The sequence below is a fragment of the Hemicordylus capensis genome, chromosome 11 (genome assembly GCF_027244095.1).
Source record: "Hemicordylus capensis ecotype Gifberg chromosome 11, rHemCap1.1.pri, whole genome shotgun sequence".
Taxonomy (NCBI): Eukaryota; Metazoa; Chordata; class Lepidosauria; order Squamata; family Cordylidae; genus Hemicordylus; species Hemicordylus capensis.
Window position 1 is genome coordinate 18,402,645 of NC_069667.1, and position 21,473 is coordinate 18,424,117.

The 21,473-nt window shown below is 48.2% G+C and overlaps 1 protein-coding gene across 5 annotated transcripts in view; it reads left to right on the top strand.

Annotated features, from left to right (window-relative positions):
* The first annotated feature begins 5,782 nt into the window (after window positions 1-5,782).
* Window positions 5,783-21,473, top strand: part of LOC128335486 (integrator complex subunit 6-like) — a 39,354-nt gene continuing 23,663 nt past the window's right edge. For 2 of the 5 annotated variants that reach the window (XM_053273853.1, XM_053273856.1), the window contains exons 1-3: window positions 5,783-6,165; window positions 6,367-6,444; window positions 21,308-21,457. In XM_053273853.1, the coding sequence (XP_053129828.1) occupies window positions 6,055-6,165; window positions 6,367-6,444; window positions 21,308-21,457 (339 nt within the window). In that variant the 5' untranslated portion in view covers window positions 5,783-6,054. Of the gene's footprint in view, window positions 6,166-6,366; window positions 6,445-7,118; window positions 7,387-13,552; window positions 21,458-21,473 lie in introns of those variants that run through there. The other 3 variants (XM_053273854.1, XM_053273855.1, XM_053273852.1) reach the window with 3 other exon arrangements.

The following is a 21,473-nucleotide window of genomic DNA, read 5'->3' on the forward strand; positions in this document are numbered from 1 at the left end:
CCAATAGACTATAATAAAAAAGCAGGCTGGGTGAAAGAGGTTGAAAAATGTAACCAACAAATGCAAGATCTAATAACAACACCAGAATAAATAAGTGAAAGAGCAAAGAAAATTAAAAATTGGACTGCACCAGGTGATGATGAACTGCATGGCTTTTGGCTTAAACACCTAACAAGCCTTCATAAACATCAAAACAGTTCAATCACATTTTGCAAGGAGGTGATATTGAACAATGGCTAACAACTGGGAAAACTCACCCGAACACCAGAGGCACAAAAGACCAGCTGCTGATTGACAAAATGATTTTAGAAAATTGCAAGAGAAATCTAAGTGTTGCATGGATTGACTACAAGAAAGCCTTCGACTCATTGCCTCACACATGGATATTACAATGTTTAGAAACAACTGGTGTCAGCAAAAACATTCAGATATTTATTTAAAAAGCAATGAGCATGTGGAGTACACAGTTAACAATCAATGGCGAGACACTTGGACAGGTTAGCATTAGAAGAGGCATTTTCCAAGTGGACTCACTATCCCCTCTGTTGTTTGTAATCGCCATGACTCCACTTTCACAAATACTAAACAAAACAGGCCTCACATACCAAACATTCAAAACATCAAGTAAAATAAACCATCTGCTGTACATGGACGATCTGAAGTTGTATGGAAAGTCCCAGTTAGAAATCGAATCACTGCTAAACACTGTCCATATATTCAGTAGCGATATAGCAATGGAGTTTGGACTAGACAAGTGTGCTGCATTAATAATGAACAGAGGAAAAATAACAAAAACAGAAGGAATAGAACTGCCCAATGGAAGCAACATCAAGAACCTGGAAGAGAAAGAACATTACAGATACTTGGGCATTCTCCGGGCTGATAACATCGCACACATTGAAGTTAAAAGAAAAATTGGAAGTGAATACATCAGGAGAGTTAGAAAAATCCTAAAGTCCAAACTCAATGGCGGGAACACCATACAAGCCATAAACACCTGGGCTATAACTGTTATCAGATACACTGCAGGAATAATAGACTGGACCCAGGCAGAGCTAGAGACGCTAGATCGTAAGACCAGGAAAATAATGACCATCCATCATGCTCTGCACCCCCGCAGTGATGTAGATAGGCTATACCTCCCTCGCAGCTCAGGTGGAAGAAGAATGCTGCAAGTCCATCAAACAGTAGAGGACGAGAAAAGAGGCCTTGAAGGATGTCTGGATAAAACAAACCAGTCAATAACACCTGCCTGACTGTGTAAACAAGAAAAAAATAATAATAAGGATAGTGCAAGGATGATTTATTGCTGGGGAAAGTCCCAGCATGTTTCAAGGTATGAGCCTCTTCCTCAGGGGACTATAAAATACAAACACACAGGTATGAACATGTCAGAAAAGAGTTTACATCGTCAGAAAATCCGGAATTAAAAATGTAAACAATACATAGGCCGTACACAACCGCCACCACTAGCATTTTGAATTTGCCCGGAAATGGGCTGGCTGCTTTGAAAATGACAAGAGATGTTCCCTAGAACTGGTTCCCGTTTGTAACGTAGCAGCCACATTTTGTACGAATTGAAGTTTCCAAAAAGTATTCCAAGGCAACCCCCCATGCAAGCGCTGTCAGCAACAAGAACCAAACCCACACACAATGGTGGCAGTCTGGAGCATGCTTCCTTGGAAACAAGTCCCACTGAAATCAATTTCCAACTAGTTAAATGCATTTAGGATGGCATTGTAAACAACCTGCAGCACAGACATGGCCTCAGATCCCTGTTCTGTCAGTCCGGCTGCTTTCATCTGCATTGGATTTACTTTAAAATATTCCACCTCCTCTGGTTTTTCCATCAGACTTGCTAATATTCAGAAGCTGTGAGCACAGGTGTACACAGAACTGCATGTTTCATGGACATGGTTTGGGGGTAATGCATCTGAAAAAGAGAGCTGAGCACACACTTGTGTCGTTCGGTTTTTCAGACTTGAGCGCCCCCGACCGCATTCCTTCGGACGTTTAAGCAATAATTATGGACAATTCATTATTAAATAATCTTGACAGTGGCATATATCAAATGGAAACAGAGAAGCCAAGCTAGGTTTTATAAGAAGGGTGCGGGGAGCATTTCCACCACCCACAAGATCCAGTTGTGAGAAGCTCAGGGGTAGAGCATAGGAACATAGGAAGCTGCTTTATAGAGAGTCAGACCCTTGGTCCATCTAGCTCAGGGATTCTCAAACTTGGGTCCTCAGGTGTTATTGGACTTCAACTCCCATAATCCCCAGCCTCAGTGGCCTTTGGTTGGGGATTATGGGAGTTGAAGTCCAATAACATCTGAGGACCCAAGTTTGAGAATCACTGATCTAGCTCCATATTGTCTTCACGGGACTGGCAGCGGCTTCTCCAAGGTTGCAGGCAGGAGTCTCCCTCAGCCCTATCTTGGAGACGCCAGGGAAGGAACTTGGAATCTTCTGCATGCAAGCACGCAGATGCTCTTTCCAGGTTCTCCCAATTCCTTTGCATTTAACGGGTTGGATTCCTGGTAACTTCAGATAGGGCTGCTAAGATGCCCTGGTATAAACCCAGGAGAGCTGCTACCAGTGAGTGGAGGTCAGGAGTTCTCAACCTTGGGTCCCCGGATATTGTTGGACTACAGCTCCCATCATGCCCAGCCACAATGGCCCTTGACTGGGGATGATGGGAGTTGCAGTCCATCTACATTTGGGGTCCCAAAGATGAGAACATTTGGTGTAGGCAATTCTGAGCTAGATGGACAAATAATCCGATTCAGTATGAGTCAGCTTCAGATCTGAATAAAGGGAAGGACAAATCAAGTAATGGCATGATGTGGGGCAGGGCCTGGTCATGGACATATTCCAGCTTAACTGCAAAAAAAGCAGTGTATTTTAAGAGCATGTTACTTGATATACTTTCTAACAACTACAGCAGTGTGATGAGTGTAGGGCAGAGTCGATTCTTTGTTGTCGATTTGAAGGAAAGGGATTTGTGCCTTTGGCATGCAGAGCTTAATTTGTCATAACAGTCATGCAGTGTCGTCATTGGATGGTGACACCCACTGCTGGTGTTCTCCAGGCAGGGGTGGCCCGGCTTTCCCTGCACTGTGCAAACCGGGTCAGCCCTGTCCCTGCTGGCTTCTGATCAGAGTCAGCGGACAGAGCATTTGGCTTGGGCGCGAGGAGGTTGGATCCTTGCTCAGCTGTAGGGCTCATTGGGTGGCCGTAGGCTCCTTAAGCTCACCTATTTCACAGGGTGGGTGTCAGGCTAAAAGGCCGCTCTTGAATGTCAGGAGGGCTAAAACTGTAAACCATCTGCATTAGCAGTTGCGAGTGTGTGGCTGTAGCAGCAGCGGCTGATGTTATTTGGGGTTAATTGGCACAGCAGCACAAAGTGGTGACACTGTAGGTGTGCAGGCAGCAGTCAGGAGTGGCAGAACACAACCTTGTGAGAGAGAGACAGAGCTGGCCAACTCTAAGCTGGTGCCGTTGTTTGCTCAATGCACTTTGGCCCCTCTCCTGAAAATGCTGAGATAGCTAGCCCTGGCCAATGACTAGTTGCCAGATAGCCATTTTAAGCAGGTAGAAAGCCAAATCTCCTAATCCTTGCAAAGCCACTCCCAGTGTGGTGTAATGCCTGCTGTAGGAGTGGCCGATCCAAGGCTCTCCAGCTGCTGCTGGACGGCAACTCCCATCACCCCCCGCCCATTATCATGGCAGGGGATGATGGGAGTTGTAGTCCAACAGCCGCAGGACAGCCGCAGGTCGGCCACTCTGACTTAATGTGCCATTAATCACAATCAGGGGGTTGTCAAGCTGGGTTCTCCAGATGTTGTTGGACTACAACTCTCATCATCCCTAGCCAAAATGGCCTTCAGCCATTGTGACTGGGAATGATGGGAGTTGTATCAATTTGGCTAGATGAGGACCTCATATTTAGCCACGGAGTTTCTGGCTGTACACAGTCTAATGTAGGGTTGCTGTGAGGATAACATTTATTTTTGAAAATGTTTAGGCTTCTTTCCTGTGAAAAATAAACTGGGAGATATACAATAAAACAATAAAATAAACACAAAACAAGAGGTGCTGTGACACTATGTGTGAGTTCTTTGGAGGAAGGGCAGGAGGATAAAGAAGAAGAAAAAAAACCAGGACAGATCCAGGTATTGCCAGAGTGCCACCCTGTGTGGTAGGAGGAGGGAGGCCAGGAGGGATCTCCAGTAGCTCCCCCCCAGGCCCTGAACTATCACCAGAACATAGGAAAGAAGCAGCATGCTGTTGTAGGTGCTTCCTTCTTTTTCAGAAGAGACCTTGAGATCATACACACAATCAGAAACACACAATCAGTGTGTGCTCCCAATTTCTGATTGTGTGGAAGCAAGGTAGGAGGAAAACCTGGGTAGCTTTCCCTCCTACTTTGCTTCCACACAGCTGAAAATGGGGAGCAGCAAACACAGCTCCCAAACCCTAGGAGAGCTGGTCTGGTGGTAACAAGCATGACTCGCCCCCTTAGCTAAGCAGGGCCCACCCTGGTTACATATGAATGGGAGACTTGATGTGGGGGAGAGCACTGTCAGAGATTCCCTTCCGCGATGGAGCCACTCTGGGAAGAGCATCCTGGTTCCAAGTTCGCTCCCTGGCAGCATCTCCAAGACAGACAGTACTAAGCTAGATGGATCAATTGTCTAACTCCGCATTTAGCAGCTTCCTGTGTTCCCAAGAACACAGATGTTATTGTGTGAATGACCTCCTTGTCGGTGTGTTGTTTCTCCCCACCAGCAAGCGCCGCAGGGAGCAGCAAAAGACCGCCCGCTTGTCTCTTCCACGTTGCTCTTAACCCGTAAAGGAGTTTCCCAAGCGGCCTGGTGCTGCACAGCTCAGCACTTCTAGGCGACGTGCCGTTCCGGCTCGGAAGACACGTGACCTCTGCCGCCGCCTGGCTGAATCGTGTGAACCCGCAGCTTGCGGGGAACGAGCAGTCGCGCCGCGCGGAGGTGCAGCTCCCAAAGGGCAGCCTCCGGAGCGCGTGAGAACGCGCCTACTGGCGGCGCAGGACGCACTGCCAGGCAAGAGCCAGCCGGGCGCTGGCGATCGAGGCTCAGCACGCCGACTCCGGCGTGGCCGACCCGATCCTTCAGCTGGGCGCGCCGCGCACCCTCCACTCCGCCTGCAAGGCAGTGTGGGGCCAGATCCTTTGCTCGGCAATGACACCCCCCGCCCAGGCGCTGCTGTGCTGCCCTTCAGTGAGCCTGACTTCCGAGTCCACGGGCCTCGAGCTGGCCTAAGGCGACCCGATTGGAGAGAGACTTCGCCCTTCTGCCTGCTAGTGCACGCTGAAGACTCCGCTTCGGGAGGCCGGCAAGCGCTCTACTCGGGAGCAAGCCCTGCTGAAAAAAAGGGGGCCGAGAACCAACTACCTGCACCGGGGCAGGGGGGAAGCAAAAAGCTGCGTCGGCAGTCCTCCCTCCGCCCGCCTGCCTGGCATCCACCACGGGGAGGGGCGCAGCGGCGGCCGCACAGCGCTCCCTCCGCCTTGGCCCAAAACTGTTGCACGGCTGGCACGCTGGGGCTCCCCCCACCACGCTCCTCCTGTCAATCACCCCTGGAGGGCAAGGCCAGGGCCCGCCCCTCCCTCTCTCCAACTCCCCCCCCCCCCGCCACCAGAGCTCCGCCCCCGAGGCCCTATCCTCTCTCATCATGCCTATGCAAATCGCAGCGGCCGCGGCGGCCAATGGCGGGCGGCCTGGGATCACGTGCTTCCCTCTCCTCCTCCTCCTCCGCTGGCGGAGGAAGGCTCAGGGCAGAGAAGTTGAGAGCCAGAGTCTCTCTCAGTCAATACGGGCAGCTCGAGGCGGAGGGTCGCACGGGAGGCGGCGCTGGCGGCAGCCGGGGAACGGCCGGCTGGGGAGGGGGAGGCGGAGGCGGCAGAGGCAGCAGCAGCGGTGGGGGAGCAGGAGGGGGCGGCAGCAGCCAAGGGGCGGGCGGAGGAGGCAAAGCACAGCGCGGCTAGGCTAGGCGGGCTGCCGCAGGGCTCGCGCGGACCATGCCGATCCTCCTGTTCCTCATAGACACGTCCGCCTCCATGAACCAGCGGGCGTATCTGGGCACCAGCTACCTGGATATCGCCAAGGGCGCCGTCGAGCTCTTTATGAAGGTGGGGCCCGGCCCGGCTTCTCTCTCTCTCCCTCCCTCCCCCCCGCCCCGCTCTCCCCCTGACGTGTCCCTCCGGGAAGCCCCCGCCCCCCCCGGAGCGGAGCAAACACGCACCCGCCGCCGCCCCGCGCCTCTCTTCCCGGTGATCTCACGTTCCCCCCCGCTTCCTCTCTCTCCCCCCCTCCCCTTTCTCTCTCCGCAGCTGCGGGCCCGAGACCCGGCCAGCCGCGGCGACAGGTACATGCTGGTCACCTTCGACGAGGCGCCGTATTGCATCAAGGTAAGGCGGGCGGGCGGGGAGCGAGGGGCGCAGCAGCAGCAGCAGCAGCCCGCGCGGCCCGCTCCTCCCCCTCCTCCCTCGCGGCAAGGGGGGGGCATCTCTTTCTCCCTCCTTCCCCCCCCCCCCCGCCCGCGTCCCCCTCTAGCTGCTGCAGCTCCTGAGCCCGCTCCCCGGCCCCTTCCCTCCTCCCACCCCCACCCCTCCCGCCCGCTCTCCCTCCCGGGCTCCTCCGGCCTGGGCCCCGGCGGGCGGCGCAGCCTGCGAAGATGGCGGACATTTTGCTTTTGTATGGAGGCGAGCGAGAGGCTGAGGGCGCTGCTGAGATGGAGGGAGGGAGGGAGGGACGGAGAGGAGGCAGGCGCGGTGCGGGGGGGGGCGGGGGGAGGGAACGGCCGGCCGAGCCGCGCATGCCCCGCCTCCCTCCCCCTCCCAGGCTTCAGCCCGCCCCACGCTGGCGACGCGGGGCGGGCTGGCCTGCCCCTCTCTCCCCCAGCCAACAGGGGCTGGGCCTCCTCGCTCTTCAGTCCTTTTTATTTTTATTATTTTTATTTTTTCCGGGGTGGGTGGGTAGGGTTGAGGGTCCAGGAGCAGCCCCTTGAGGGGAGGGGCCTCGTCGACCTATTACACACACTCAGCACCCCTCCCTCTGGGTTTTTCTGTCCCGCCCCTCCCCTCCCCCCTCTCCCCTCCCTCTGGGGTCTCCCTCGTGTTGTGTTCTAGATTGTAAGCCCCTTGGGGCAGAGTCTCCCTCCTATCCTGCTTTGTCAAGCGCCATGGACCATGAATGGCGTAATCACAGTCTTTTCCTGTCTCTCTCTCCCCCCCCCACTTCTCCCTCTCCCATTTTTCTCCTGGGGGCGGGCTGTACCTTGTGTCATGTTCTTTGTGAACCCTTTAAGGCAGCCCTGTCCTCTCCTTCTCAGTACCACAGATGACATAATGGTATTTACTCCATCTCCATTCTGCTCCCCTTTGCTCTGCTGACTCCCTTGTGTCCATATTTTTCTTTCACAATTAGAAGCTCTGCAGTACAGAGATATCTCTCTCCCTCCCCCATGAACTGCCATGTTTCATGGATGGTGCTGTGAAAATACAATAAATCGTAAGACTTGCACTTGTCCAGTACACATTGCTCCTCTGGTTTCTTCAGGGTGGGACTCCCTGGTTGATTGGGGGGGGGGTCAACAGAGGTTGCTGCTTGCCCTATGTGTTTGTGTCCTTTTCCTGTCCCTTAAAGCAGGGCCACCTGCTTTCCATCTCACTCCTAGCCTGTAAAAGGTTTTCCTTTTTTGCAACAAGCCTCAATTGCTCTCCTTGTAATCTGTGGGCAAGGGCTTGCTCACTTTACCCTTCTGCAGCACCTAGTGGATTTTGAATATCTTTAAAAATGAATAGCCCTGTCTCTCTTCTCTATCCTGCCTCTGTACAGATAATAAATTCTTTTGCTTATATTTCCCCAATTCTCCCACACCTCCCTTGTAGAAAGAAATCTAGAAGTGGAGAGTTGTCTGAGCCTGCTGCCCCAGAGGACCACCCTGTGTCAAACTTCCCTGTGTCATGTAGTGGAGACATATGATGTATGTGATCATCTTGCACTGCAGAGGAAAGGAGACATCGGGTTGCCATGTTTTGTAGCATCTCGATGTTCTTAGTGCCTAGATGAACCCCAAGTATTTACTGCCACTAATTTACAGCAGTTTTTGAGACACTCAAAGCTTTTTTAATTCTAAAATAAACATCTTCCTGCCCAATCTTCTGGGCCCCAGAGATGAACCCTTTGCAGCTGATGGCTCCCTATTCTGATGGGGTTCACTCCTTAGCCTACTATTCCTCCACTATTTTTTTGTTGCCAACTTCTCCTTTCTGCCGACAAAGGCAGGAGACCTTTTCACTGCCAGCAGGGTTCCTCTGCTTGTCTGTCAGTAGAGATCTATTTTCTCTAGTTCATCTATCACAGTTGTTAAGGATCAGCTATAAGGGTTGCTGCGTCTTCATACCCAATAGCAAAGATGACATTAAGTGTCATAAATTTTCACTTGTTTGAGCCAGCATGGTGTAGTGGTTAGAGTGCTGGACTAGGACTGGGAAGACCCGAGTTCAAATCCCCATTCAGCCATTTAACTAGCTGGGTGACTCTGGGCCAGTCACTTCTCTCTCAGCCTAACCTACTTCACAGGGTTCTTGTGAGGAGAAACTCTAGTATGTAGTTCACTGCTCTGGGCTCCTTGGAGGAAGAGCGGGATATAAAATGTAAAAAATAAAATAAATGTTCTCAGGAAACAGGTGAAAAAATTACTCTGCTCTAGCTTTTTTCAAAAATGTGCCTTCAGTCCCTGGATGCTCTTGTGTTGTAGAAGAGCTTGAAGGAAGAAAAAGGTGATTGACCTTAACAGCAGTAATGTCTGTTGTTCTAGCAGTGTTCCAGAGACTGCTTTCTTTACCCTTTCCCACTCTGTGACTTCTCATTTAGCTGGGAGCAGGCAGCTGATATTTGCTGTTGTGCCTCCATTTTGGAACGCTTAAGTAGCACTGAGGAGGCTGTCTGGCCTTGCTGTTCTGCCCTCCATTCACACTTCTCCTAGAACAACATGTTCTGTGCACTCTCTTCAGTCATACTTGCTCCTGGGAGTTCAGAATTGCTCTTCCTTACTGTTTGACTTGTGATGTATAGCTGTTTGCTGTTGCTAGTAGCCCAGGCAAACAAAAGTAATTTAAAATGGCTTACCTGAACCAGACCTCTTTCCCTTAGAAGTTTTGGATATGCTTCTGGAGAATCGTCGAGCTAGCTGGGGCATTGTCTGCATAGAACCGTTTTGTTCTCTTATCTTTTGTTGATCTAGAATGAACCTTAGCAATGAACAGAGACCAAGATTGGTATCAGTAGTGGGGCTAGCAGTGGGTATTTTGTAAAGTGATTTGTTTATAAGATGCTCTAGCTTTCAAAAGGTGTTTCACAATCCTTTGCTTTGTCATTTTTACAGCCACCTCCTATATTTCAAGAAGACTTGAATGTCAGAAATAGTGGCTTGGTGAAAGCCACCCACTGAGTCCATGGTTGAATTTGAACATGGATCTGAACACAGGACCGTAGTGATTTTCCTCTTGTGCTGACTGAAGCCAAGGAACGTGATGCCGCTTTTTCCAGCAACAAATTATAATCGGCTTTTTTTAAAACACTGAAAACATGTAAACATTCTCCCACTTTCTGTTTTTGTCCTTGAGTGGTCATCTTTAAGTTCCTCTTTCATGTTGATCCTTTGGATTAAATGAAACTGGCTTGAAATTGTTAGAGGCCTCCCTATCCGTCAGTACTTCACAGTGTGCCACAGAAGACATAAAAATGCTTCTCCTTACACCTATTTAGTACTTGAACACAGCATTCTTCCCCTTCCCCAATAAAACTGCCAAAAAAAATGCAAATAGCATTGAAAACAAATTTGTCCATAACTCTCCCTGTTGTAAAGACTGTGGTGGAGACTAGTGTTTTGAAGTGGTGCCAGCGAATCAGAAGAAATAACATTTTTTAAATTTGTCAACTTCCAATGCAAACCCAGAATACATATGAGATGGTAAAGAGTACCTACCAATGAAGCCAAAAGGCAAGATACTGGCTTCTGTCCTTCACACACTTGCTTTGCTGAGCAAGAGGTATGAGTTGGCTATGCTCCCTCTGAGGAGATACTTGCTAGTTTTGCTCATTAGTTACCTCTGCCACCTGCACTTGGTATGAATGTGTCTACGGGCACACAAGTGCAGTTAATTATGATGTAGCTGGTGAGTGAACTTGAATTATTTTGGTGTGCTGTACAATAAGCAGTAGATGCATCTCCCCGCAAATGTTGCTTGTGTGAAGTCTGCTTATATTTAGCCCGGGGAACCTCTAGTCTGAGACACAGAAACCAATAACTTAGGATATGATGTCTTTCCTTCTAGCTGTGCCCTGTGATCTGCTTGAGAGGTGACGATTAAAGGGTAAAAACCCAGAGAGGAGAGAATTTCTTCAAACTGCAGATTGTAGTTCCTGCAGGTTTTTTAAATCTCCCAGTTGCAAAGCAAGGACAGCAGTGTTGGAATTACACGTGCAACCTTAACTTTCGCTCCATTTTGCTGCTGACCCTTTACAAAGAAGGACTTGGAATAGGAGCAGAGGAATAAATATAGTCCAGCTGGAAGGAGTTAACATGATAGTTTGGTTCAGTCTGGCTCCTTCTGAAGGTGAGAAACTGAACTGACCTGTAAGCAGCAGTAGGCAATTGCCTATTTTGCTGTATATGTTCCCTTGTTTGAAGAGGGCTTTGATGGCTGCGTGCTACCCCCAGGTTCAGAGGTATGTCTCTGAATACCACTTGCAGGGGAGCAACAATGGGAGAGGGACTGTACCATCTCTTAACTGGTGGGCTTCCCAGAGGCATCTAGTTGGCCACTGTGGGGAACTGGATGCTGGAGTGGATGGGCCTTGACCTGATCCAACAGAGCTCCTATGTTTTTATGGCTTACAGGGCAGAAATGGAACTTAATCATAAAAACGGTTTTATTATTAGGCTAGATGTCATCTACCCCATTCTTTCTGTAGCTTGTTATGTGCCCCTGCAAAAACCACAACAGATATGCCCACCTCTAACCCCCCTTCCTTCGGCAACACATGGAGGCTCCATCGTTTGCAGTTGACCGATCTATGAATTTGTCTAGTACTTCTCGAAAGCTGTCTAAATGGCCATTGCTGAATCTGGTAAGGGATTTCACGAGTTAATTCGGCAGTTGTGTGGAGACAGACTTGCTTTTGTTTTTCTTGAATCTACAGTCAATCGGTTTCATTGACTGATCCAAGTTCTAATGTGTCTGAGTGAGTAATCTCTCTCTCCATGCTCTCTAACAGTAATCCTATAAATGTATGGGGAACCCGCGCCCCACTTCCTGTGTCTCTTGCTCCTCACCCCAGTAAACTCCCCATCAACCTTTGTAAGGGAAATGGTCGAACTCCTTGGGCATTCTGTTTCTCTTGCTTCCTTGCGCTCTACAACTCTTCACTCTTTGAGATGGCTTGTCCTCCAGAAGCCGCCCCCTTTCAGCAAACATCTAATTTCTTGTAATCAGGCAGGTTCTTGGGAGTTCTAGGTGCTTAAAATTACATTGGATATCACTTAACAGGTCAACTTCTGAAGTAGAGCAGCCATTATCCAGTCTTGCGTTCAAATATAGTTGTGTGAATGGATCCCGTTCTTTCCATAGTGTACAGAGGAGGTATACAGAAGCTTGGGATTTCCTACAGGCCATGTGGATGCATGAGATTGTGAGGCCCAGTTTGCTCACTGGGAGACCACAGGTTGTAGCATTGCAGCAATGTGAAGTATAAGGTATTCACATGGTGGTGTTCCGGATTACTTAATACCGCTACTTGCTGGAGGATACGTTCTCCTGTGGATCCATTTTCTTGACAGTTGCAGGGTTGCCCGACTGCTTGCGTATTGTTTCCTCCCCTCTTAAAGGCAAAGGGAAGTGTCATTCAATAAACGTATTGCAGGGGTTCACAAACTTGGGTCCTCAGATGAGTTGGACTACAACTCCTATCATCCCCTGTCACATCGGCCAAAGGCCATTGTGGGGATGATGGGAGTTGTAGTCCAACATCTGGGGCCCAAGTTTGCAAACCCATGACCTAATAGTAAGATGATCAGAGAAGGTCCTCCAAAGCTGATGGGCACGATCCAGTTGCAGACACTGAAATGTGGTAGGTGTGACGGTTGTGGCAGGAGCCAAGCGCCATCCAGATGTCCTGCAGTTTCTCAGCTTCTTGCCGAAACGATCTGTGTGTCTTCCAAACACGTCTCTCATTTTTGTTTTGCAATCTGAATACTTCATTCTGCAGCAAGTCTTCTGGATGGATAGTCTGCAGTGATACCAAACGTTTGGCATAAACTGAAACTGCTTGCAGGGCTCACAAAGAGAGACTGCATCTTGGGGGAACTCTATATTAGCTATTCAGGGCACACAGAACCCGAGGCTGATACGCGAGGAAGTGTGAAGATTTGGGAAGGCCATGCGGCTGATATACTGAGGAATGGAGGGAGGGGGCTCTGCAGAGGCTGAACATGAAGCCTGGATTTCGAACTCTTACACATTAGGAGCAAATAATGCACACTGATGCAAAGTTGTGGGTCAGACCCCCGAGGCAGTTTTCGTTCCCAACCTCTTGGCCTTCCTGCATCTTCTGCTTTGGTCTCTTAAAGGGGCTGGCTGGCAGGCAATACACATTCTGGCTAGTCTCTCTGGATTTCTTATTGGAAAATTCTTTTGAATCTCTGGTTAGGATGACTCTTCCTAGTTTTTTGTGTTTTTAAACTGCATTTTATGCCTGGAAATTGAGTAGACATTCCTTATGTAAGGGACGGCTGAAAGTGGAACTTCATTCCTTCCAACCCTGTTCTGAGCTAAGCTGCTTTCTCTTTCTGGAGGCACAGTTGGCTTTCAAGGGACTGGTTCTAGATAGGCCTTGCGTAGCCAAAGAAAGTGCCTGCTTGTGGCTCTGCTGGTGGGAATATCAGTGGGTTGGACGCTGAGGTGGGAACTGAGGAGCTCAGGATTGTAGGCTTCCTTGGTGAACATAATTTTATTGGTGATGATTTTTAACTGCTTGCTTGCTTGCTTGCTTTATTTATTTATTTATTTATTTATTTATATTTAATGGATGGATATAATTAATAATGATATAGTGCCCTCAGTGCTTATGGTGCTTTATGAGTAACAGGAGTGAAAGGCATGAATGGTTGTAGAATCATTTAGGCCCTTGCATGCATTTTGGAATCGAAGTTGAGGCTAGGAGCTAGGTTGGACTACTCCAGATTAGTGTTTGGGGTGACCGTTGCAGTGCTGGCTTAGGGGCGGCTACCCCCACCAAGCCATAAGCCCCCTAATTTCAGTGTTGGTGGCTCTTGGCCAGGAACAAGTCTAAAAACAAAGCAAATGGGACATAGTGTTGCCTGTAACAGGGTTTCCCTGTTGTTGTTGTTGTTGACAACTCTCCCCCTGCTCCCCCCCACAAAAAAAGGCCATTGCACCTGTGGATTTATGAGAGTTGTAGCCAACATCATCTGGGACAGGGAAGATAGTAGGGCACCTATAGAACTGATGTGATCAGTGCAAAATGCAAAGGTACTTGGCATTAACCTGAAAGATTCCGTTTGCAATATTGCTTGTAAACAGAGGTCTCAATATGTTAGGTTTATGACAAATATTTACATACTGCTTTTCAACAAAAGTTACCAAAGCAGTTTACATAGATATACATACAGGAAGTAAATAAATAAGATGACTCCCTGTCCAGTGTTCGCTCTAAGATGCGCTCACACATCTTTTAACTGTCTGCTCAGTTAGTTTTAGATTCGACTGCGGTTGAATCGGGAAGGCCCCACCCTGAAGGCCCCAGTGTGTGCGCACACTGCCTTGAGATTGCTGCCCAGAACAGATCTAATTCCGCACACAGATGAAAAAAATTAGAGAGAATACTGCCCCTGTCCCCAAAGGGCTCACAATCTAAAAAAGAAACAAGATAGACACCAGCAACAGCCCCTGGAGGGATGCTGTGCTGAGGATGGTTAGGGCCAGTTGCTCTCCCGCTGCTCAATAAAGAGAATCGCCACTTTTAAAAGGTGCCTCTTTGCTCAGCAGAGGGCAAAGCTGACTTTGCTCGGTCAGCTAGTTTGTTCCCTAGCTAGTCCTTATTTGTGGTTGCCACTAACCTCTTCTTTCCCTCCAGCTACTTTGGGAGAGAGACAAGGTCTTCTCTCATTTGTGCTGAGATACGGAGGTGAAACAGCAGGAGCCTCTTCCACTGCTCAGAAGGGACTCTCTCTCTCCCCCACCCCCAGCCTTTTCAAGAATAGTGATGGAAATGGCATCTCTGGGGGTGGATCTGTGTGTTGCCGGATGTCAGGCTCACCAGAGAGCAGGGGACACTCATCCCTTGTAAGCAGGTTTGTGGATACCTGCTTGTCAATCTTTGTGAGGGGATGAGGAGATATTTACTGACTCCTTTGCTGCCAAAAGGATCAGGTGGACTTGATGTCATCTCTAGGCCCTGCGGCTGTTTAAGATGGGGCTAAAAGTGACTTTTCTGTCACTGCTTCTGAGGGGTGTGGTTTTGGCACTCTTGGGAACCCAACCAATTTCCTTGCTATTGCTCTCCTATGCCCTGTTGGAATGATTAACCCTCACGCAGGAGTATGTACTGAACACAGGCTGATATCCTTGCGATAAAGATGGAACGTATCAATATAGGACTGTGGGCCTGGCAATTTGCAGTCGGAAATGGGACTGTGAGAAGTGGCTTAAAATATTACACATGCAGACAATATTTGCTTAATTAAGGGCTTGTGTTTAACATATTTTTAAAGTAAACGGCACATTCGGTTTTGTAGCAGAGTGCGTGCTCTGGCAGTATTGGGACTGAACAGACACTCCCCCCCCCCACACACACCCCCAACATGCTAAGACTTTGTCTAGAGAAGTGGGAAGCAAGCAAACTTCATTTTTTGTATGTTCTTAATAGTGAGTTTTTGGGGTCTGGTGTAAATGCCCTTTTAATTGGTCAGAAAGCACACCTGCCTGTTAAACCTGTTTTTAAAGTGCTTAACTACTACTGATGCTGTGCAAGTAATGCAGGTGCCTTCCATAGCTGTAGCAAATTGGAAAGGGACAAAGTGATTGATCTGCTTCCCTTCACCGGTGTTTCAGAAATGCAACACTGTGTGTTCTGTGGCAATCTTTCTCTGTCCATGTTTGGATGCGTTGAAAGTTGGATTTCACTGATCAGATGTAATCTGGAAACTATGTGCATATCCTGTTTGCTACATAGCTGTTGTCGTGAATACTGCTGGCATATGCTGTGTGTGTGCTTTAGATGAGCTAGCCCAGGAGTTGCACAGGAGCCTGGGAAGCTGTCTTCTATTGAGTCAGACTTTTGATCCATCTAGCTCAGTATTGTCTACACAGACTGGCAGCGGTTTCTCCAAGATTGCTGGCAGGAGTCTCTCTCAGCCCTATCTGGAGATGCTGCCAGGGAGGGAACTTGGAACCTGTAGCTGCTCTTCCCAGAGCAGCTACATCCCCTAAGGGGAATATCTTACAGTTAATGATGGGAGTTGTAGTCCAGCAACATCTGGGGACCCAAGTTTGAGAACTCCTGGGCTCGTTGATTTCTTTTTAAGGCTATGTATTTCTGGTGAGGCCGTATCATTGGGGTGCCTCAATGAAGATGAAGCCTCAATCCACAGAAAATAGAGACTGCCTCCTGGTTTTCAAAGTGGGTTATGCCTCTGTGTGTAAGGAAACGTCTACCAGAGATCTTCTGTTCCTGTGCAGCTGCCTGCTCTGTGCGAAGGAGTGGGTGAGCTTAGTGTTGGATATGTTCTGACAGGGCTGTGGTAGTTGCTGATAGACCAGTATTGTGAGGTTTTCCTCTGACTAGACAAGGCCTCAGTCTTTGTCCAAGAGCAATTCTAGAAGAGCCTGTTCAAGCCAATGGAGAAATGGTGAACCATCGAAGCATTATCACAACTGTAAGGATTTTATATCTAAAGAAGATTGAGGGGATATTTTAGGGGTCATAGCATGAAATTGATTGCCAGGAAATTTAGGATCAGCAAATGGAAGTATTTTTTCACACAACGCATAATCAACTTATGGAATTCTCTGCCAAGGTAGACAATGTATGCCAACTACCACAAAACCAGCTCTTCTCCCTTTGAGGCTGGAGGTGGCCCATAGCCCTCCAACTAACCATGAAGTGTTCCAACGCATAATTAATCTATGGAATTCTCTGCCACAAGATGTGGTGACAGCCAACAGTCTGGATGGCTTTAAGAGGGGCTTAGATTAATTCACGGAGGAGAGGCCTATCAATGGCTACTAGTCGGAGGGCTATAGGCCACCTCCAGCCTCAAAGGCAGGATGCCTCTGAGTACCAGTTGCAGAGGAGCAACAATAGGAGAGAGGGCATTCCTTCACCTCTTGCCTGTGGGCTTCTCAAGGGCATCTGGTGGGCCACTGTGGGAAACAGGATGCTGGACTAGATGGGCCTTGAGCCTGAGCCAGCAGGGCAGTTCTTATGTTAAAGTGTAACTGGTGTAGGAAGATTCTACACCTGACAGAATGTGGGACAGGGAGAAGAGCTGGTTTTGTGGTAGTTGGCATACATTGTCTACCTTGGTTAGGTGGAGACTGCATGTGAGCACTAGATAAACATGAAGAGCAATAGATAAACATACAGTGGTCCCTCGACTTACGTAATTAATCCATTCCGAACGCATGTTCGGAGGTTGAAATTTTCGTAAGTCGAAGAGCGCACCACGGAAGTCTGGAAACATTCGTAAGTCGAGGAAACTGCATCTAAAAATTCGTAGGTTGAGTAAGCTGAATCTAAACCGGCAACTACTTCCGGTCTTTTTTGTCGCTCGTAACTCGAAAACATCGGATGTTGAGTAGTTCATAGGTCGAGGGACCACTGTAAATTAAATAAATGCCTGCTCTTGATTATTAAAACAAGACTGCTGACTGAACCTCTTTAAGTGGTCTCTAATACCAAGCTCTCCTGCGCCTCATTGGCTTTCCTTCTGTGAATCTGTGGCGGAAATGGAGAAGAGCATGTCTCTTCCTCCTCAACAGATCTTTCCACTCTGGCTTTAATGTGTCTCCCACACGGATGTTGAGGCTCAGGGTAAGCTCTGGAGTGCTAGGGAAGGCCTGTCTGTTACTAGAAGTGGCTGAGTGGTGGTGTGGTCCACTTGTTTGGGTGTGGGGCCTCCACTAAATGCTTGAAAAACCAGGTGCTGCCGGTATTCGGGAACCCTGTTTGTGACAAGCCTTTCATTAAAACTTGCCCATTAAGTTCTTACGTAATTGCAAAGTGGCATGTTGTTAACGTGCCAAAGCAGAGCTTGCCAAAGCATTGATTCATTGTCGGCATGCAGAGACTGGGAGTTTAGAAGGCATGGAGACTGGCAACTGGGAGAGAGCGGAGGGGGAAACATACACGCTTCTCTCTGGCACTCTGCTTGTGTGTCACTGCCCCTCCTTGTGGCAGCTTTCTGATTCTCAGTCCAGAGTCACGCCTCTGGTTACTTGAAACTGGGTGTCACAGGAATCTTGCTTTTGTTTCATGTCAGGTGCTGGGCAAGAGAGTGTGTTCCTGATAAAAGAATCCCAGGTGTGAGGGATCAGTCCAGATTCTCATGTGGGAAGTCATTGATAACCAAAAGGCAAATCATCAGTGGGGTGGTCCATGGTCTTTTCAGCAGTCGGTTGCTTCCCAGTAGCTGCTAGTCATCCATATTTGGACACAATAAAAAGTAGTGCGTTATCTTCAACATTAGATGTTACTTGGCTATTCTTGCTCTTTTCTTGGTGGAGATGGTAGGACTCTGCTGCTCAAAGGACCCATGTCCTGTGTTTACTCCCATCTTGATAGCTGTCCATGACTGTCATGTAGCAATCCCACTAGAATGATGTGTGGCAAGCTTTCTCAGACGTGGGTCCCCAGTTGTTGCTGGACTACAACTCCCATCATCCCCGGACTCAGGTTTTGAGAAACGCCGATGTACGGTGCCTGATGTTGGTTGAACAGAACTAGTCTTGCAGTGCGGTATAATCTGTGGCTGTATTGGAGGCCTGCTCAACTTAGGGGCCCCCAGCTGTTCTTGGACTACAACTCCCATAATTCCCAGCCACAGTGGCCAGTAGCTAGGGATGATTGGCGTTCTAGGCCAGCATCTGCAGGAAGGCCGAAGTTGAGCAGCCCTACTGTATTGGGACCCTGTCTGAGGGGTGGGGGGCAGACAACCATCCCGACTTCCTATTGACTGGGATAGATACTGGGCAGGAAGGTAAGCCCATCTGCCTCATAACCTAGAAAAGAACTACACAAAGTATGGGCCAAGGAAGAATTCTTCCATACAATTGCCTGCGTCGTCCTAGAGTTGGTGGCCTTCACACTTTGGGTGTGCCCCCTTTACAATTCCTGCAAGTATTTGTCTGTGTTGATTCAACTTTTCTAATCCCCATAAGCTATGTGGCAACAGTGCTGTTCCTTGCTAGTCTTTCTGGCCAGCTGGGAGAAATTGGGTCGCGGTGGGTGGTGCGGCTTATGTGCAAGCACATTAGCAAATCCATCACAACAGGATACCTTCTTTTAGACAAGTGCTAAAACATCCACTCAGCAATTTTGGGGATGGGGGACACTTCCCTAGGAACCAGCTCTTGGAGAGCAGTATGGGCCAAACTGGCAGTGAGGGAGTTGGCTTCTTTTAGCTGAGAGCCATTTTTGTCTGCTTGTTGCCTGAGTTTAGATTGCCAGAAAGTGGGTGGGCATCAGACTGGCATGCTGTGAAATTTGGGATTTGAGCAGCTTTTAAAGATAGTGACTTCAGCTGCTTCTGCTGTGCATACCACACACTCCCTCCCTCTCTGGATGGGAAACATGCAGTTTTTTAAAATGCCAACTGCCTTTGTTTGGTCAGACTCCTGCAGAGAACATGGCTATCCTCTGCCTTAGGGATTTCTGATGTAACTCATCCTAAACTCTGCATATTTCCTTATGTGAATTCTGTCAATGCTGCCAGTAACTAACTGTTGGTCTCTGGTCAGTATTTAAATCAAATTATTTTCAGAGCGAAAGTACTAGTATTCTTCATTATGAATTAAGTTCCTAGATTTTTAAGGATGCTTCCTACTAAATTTTTTGTTTTGTTTCTGATATGTGGTGTAAGAATTGGGCTTTTGTAATGGCTTTAATTGCTGTTCTCTTGGACAGCTAGAACCTTCATCAAAACCTTGGCTTTCGAGTTAGAATGCAACCCTTTTCTTTGCAGTCCAGAAGACGATACCTTGCAAGATCAGCACAGACAGGAAAAATTGACCAATTATGTTTTTTAAAAAATGTTATATAAATGCAGCTTAAGTATGAGCTGGAGGCGTGATGGTCTGAGGCAGTGCTACCATACTGGGGTGGGTACATAGGAAGCTGCCATATAGTGAGTCAGACCATTGGTCTATCTAGCTCAGTATTGTCTTCACAGAGTGGCAGCGGCTTCACCAAGGTTGCAGGCAGGAGTCTCTCTCAGCCCTATCTTGGAGATGCTGCCAGGGAGGGAACTTGGAACCTGGATGCTCTTCCCAGAGTGGCTCCATCCCTTAAGGGGAATATCTGACAGTGCTCACACTTCTAGTCTCCCATTCATATGCAACCAGGGTGGACCCTGCTTAGCTAAGGGGACAAGTCATGCTTGCTACCACAAGACCAGCTTTCCTGGATGTTAGGGGTAATCTGTCCTAACATCCAAAGTAGTTCCCTAGTTAGTACAGAAAGGAAAGGAAATGATGTGTGGGATGCTTGCAGGCATGGGAATTGGCACTGAGTTCCATGATGGGGGTCAGGGACTGTGAAGTCACTGTAGCCACTAGAAGCTTCTCCCAGACTCTGATTCCCCCTTGCTTCCTTCAAAATGCCCCTTTTCTGTGAAACCCTTTATCTAGTTTAGTCTTCCACTTGCACTGTAATCCTAACCATGCGTTCCTGAAACAAATGCCTGCTCTGCCCCGTTCACACTTGCCTGTCTCCCTCTCCTTCCATTGTCTCTCTGTGTTGATATCTAGATCCGGGCTACTCAACTGTAATCCTCCAGCTGTTTTTGACCGGCAGCTCCCATCATCCCTGACTGTTGGCCACTCTGGCTGGGAATGCTGGGAGCTCTAATCTCCAAACAGCTGGAGTAGCCAATCAAATCTAGACTGCAAGCTCCTGGACTTGTCCATGCACATGGCCAGTGCTGTGCTAAGTTGCTTTTTCTTGAAGCAAATCTGTTCTTGCTGCTTAAGTTTCTCTACAACCTGATGACCGAGAAATTTATTTGAGAATACGAGCGTGGCCATAATGGACACCTGGTTCAGTCTATGTGTATTTGTTTTTTTCGGCCCAAGGCCAGCGTAAATACAAGAAAAAGAAACAATAACAACAATAAAATATATAAAACATTAATACCTTCAAATACCATATACATGACTAATTTCATTCAAATGAAACCGGTTAATCTGAAATGCACAGCCTGGCATCTCGTGCCTCAATCACTCTAAACCGAATGGTTCAGTGTAGTGAAAGAACGTGTCTTCCATGCAGCTGGAGTCGGAAAACAGGGAGAGTCTTTGGGCAGTGATGGAAGTTGAGGAAGAATTTGCGACTGATAGTGCAGGAGCATTACTAGAAATTGTACTCTTTATCATCCTGAACCATTTTGGAAGGGCGGTATAAAAATCAAATAAATAAATAAAATTTACTGGGTAAAGTACATGATAAAGGAGAGTGTTCCAGTTCCATGGATCCTTTTAGCAAATATTCCCCTCTTTCTCATGGCTCAAAGAAGCAGCCTGGGAACATCATCTTGTGCTACACTGCCACTCTTTAGAGAATGCATCTTTTTGTGCTAAGACCCTGCTGGCTATCAAGCAGTATGGCTTATTTGGCCGATGTTCCTACCCAGTGGAATTCAGCAGTAGTGTTTAATAGTACTGGAGGATTAGCAGAGATTCAAAGGCCCTTTTGTAATCCTTCACTTAAACACCTTGGAATGAGCCCTAAAAACCTCTGCCAATACTTGGGATGGGAAAAGCAGTGGGTGAGACGCTTTGTGTGGCAGTGAGAAACTGGGGGATACTTGGAAGGATGGAAATGCTTCTGATTGGTGGTTCTGCTCAACTCTTAACCTCTTTTCCACACTCATCATTCTCACACTGGACAGGCTGCCTTGCTCTGTGGTGTGCCCCCCACCCAAGAAAGAGAAACCTGTTGCAAAAGTGTCCATCTCTTGCTCTTTCACAGGCTGGATGGAAGGAAAACCATGCCACTTTCATGAATGAATTGAAAAATTTGCAAGCTTCGGGGCTGACGACCCTTGGACAGGCTCTTAGATCATCATTTGATTTACTAAACCTCAACAGATTAGTGTCTGGGATAGACAATTATGGACAGGTAATGGCATTTTTAT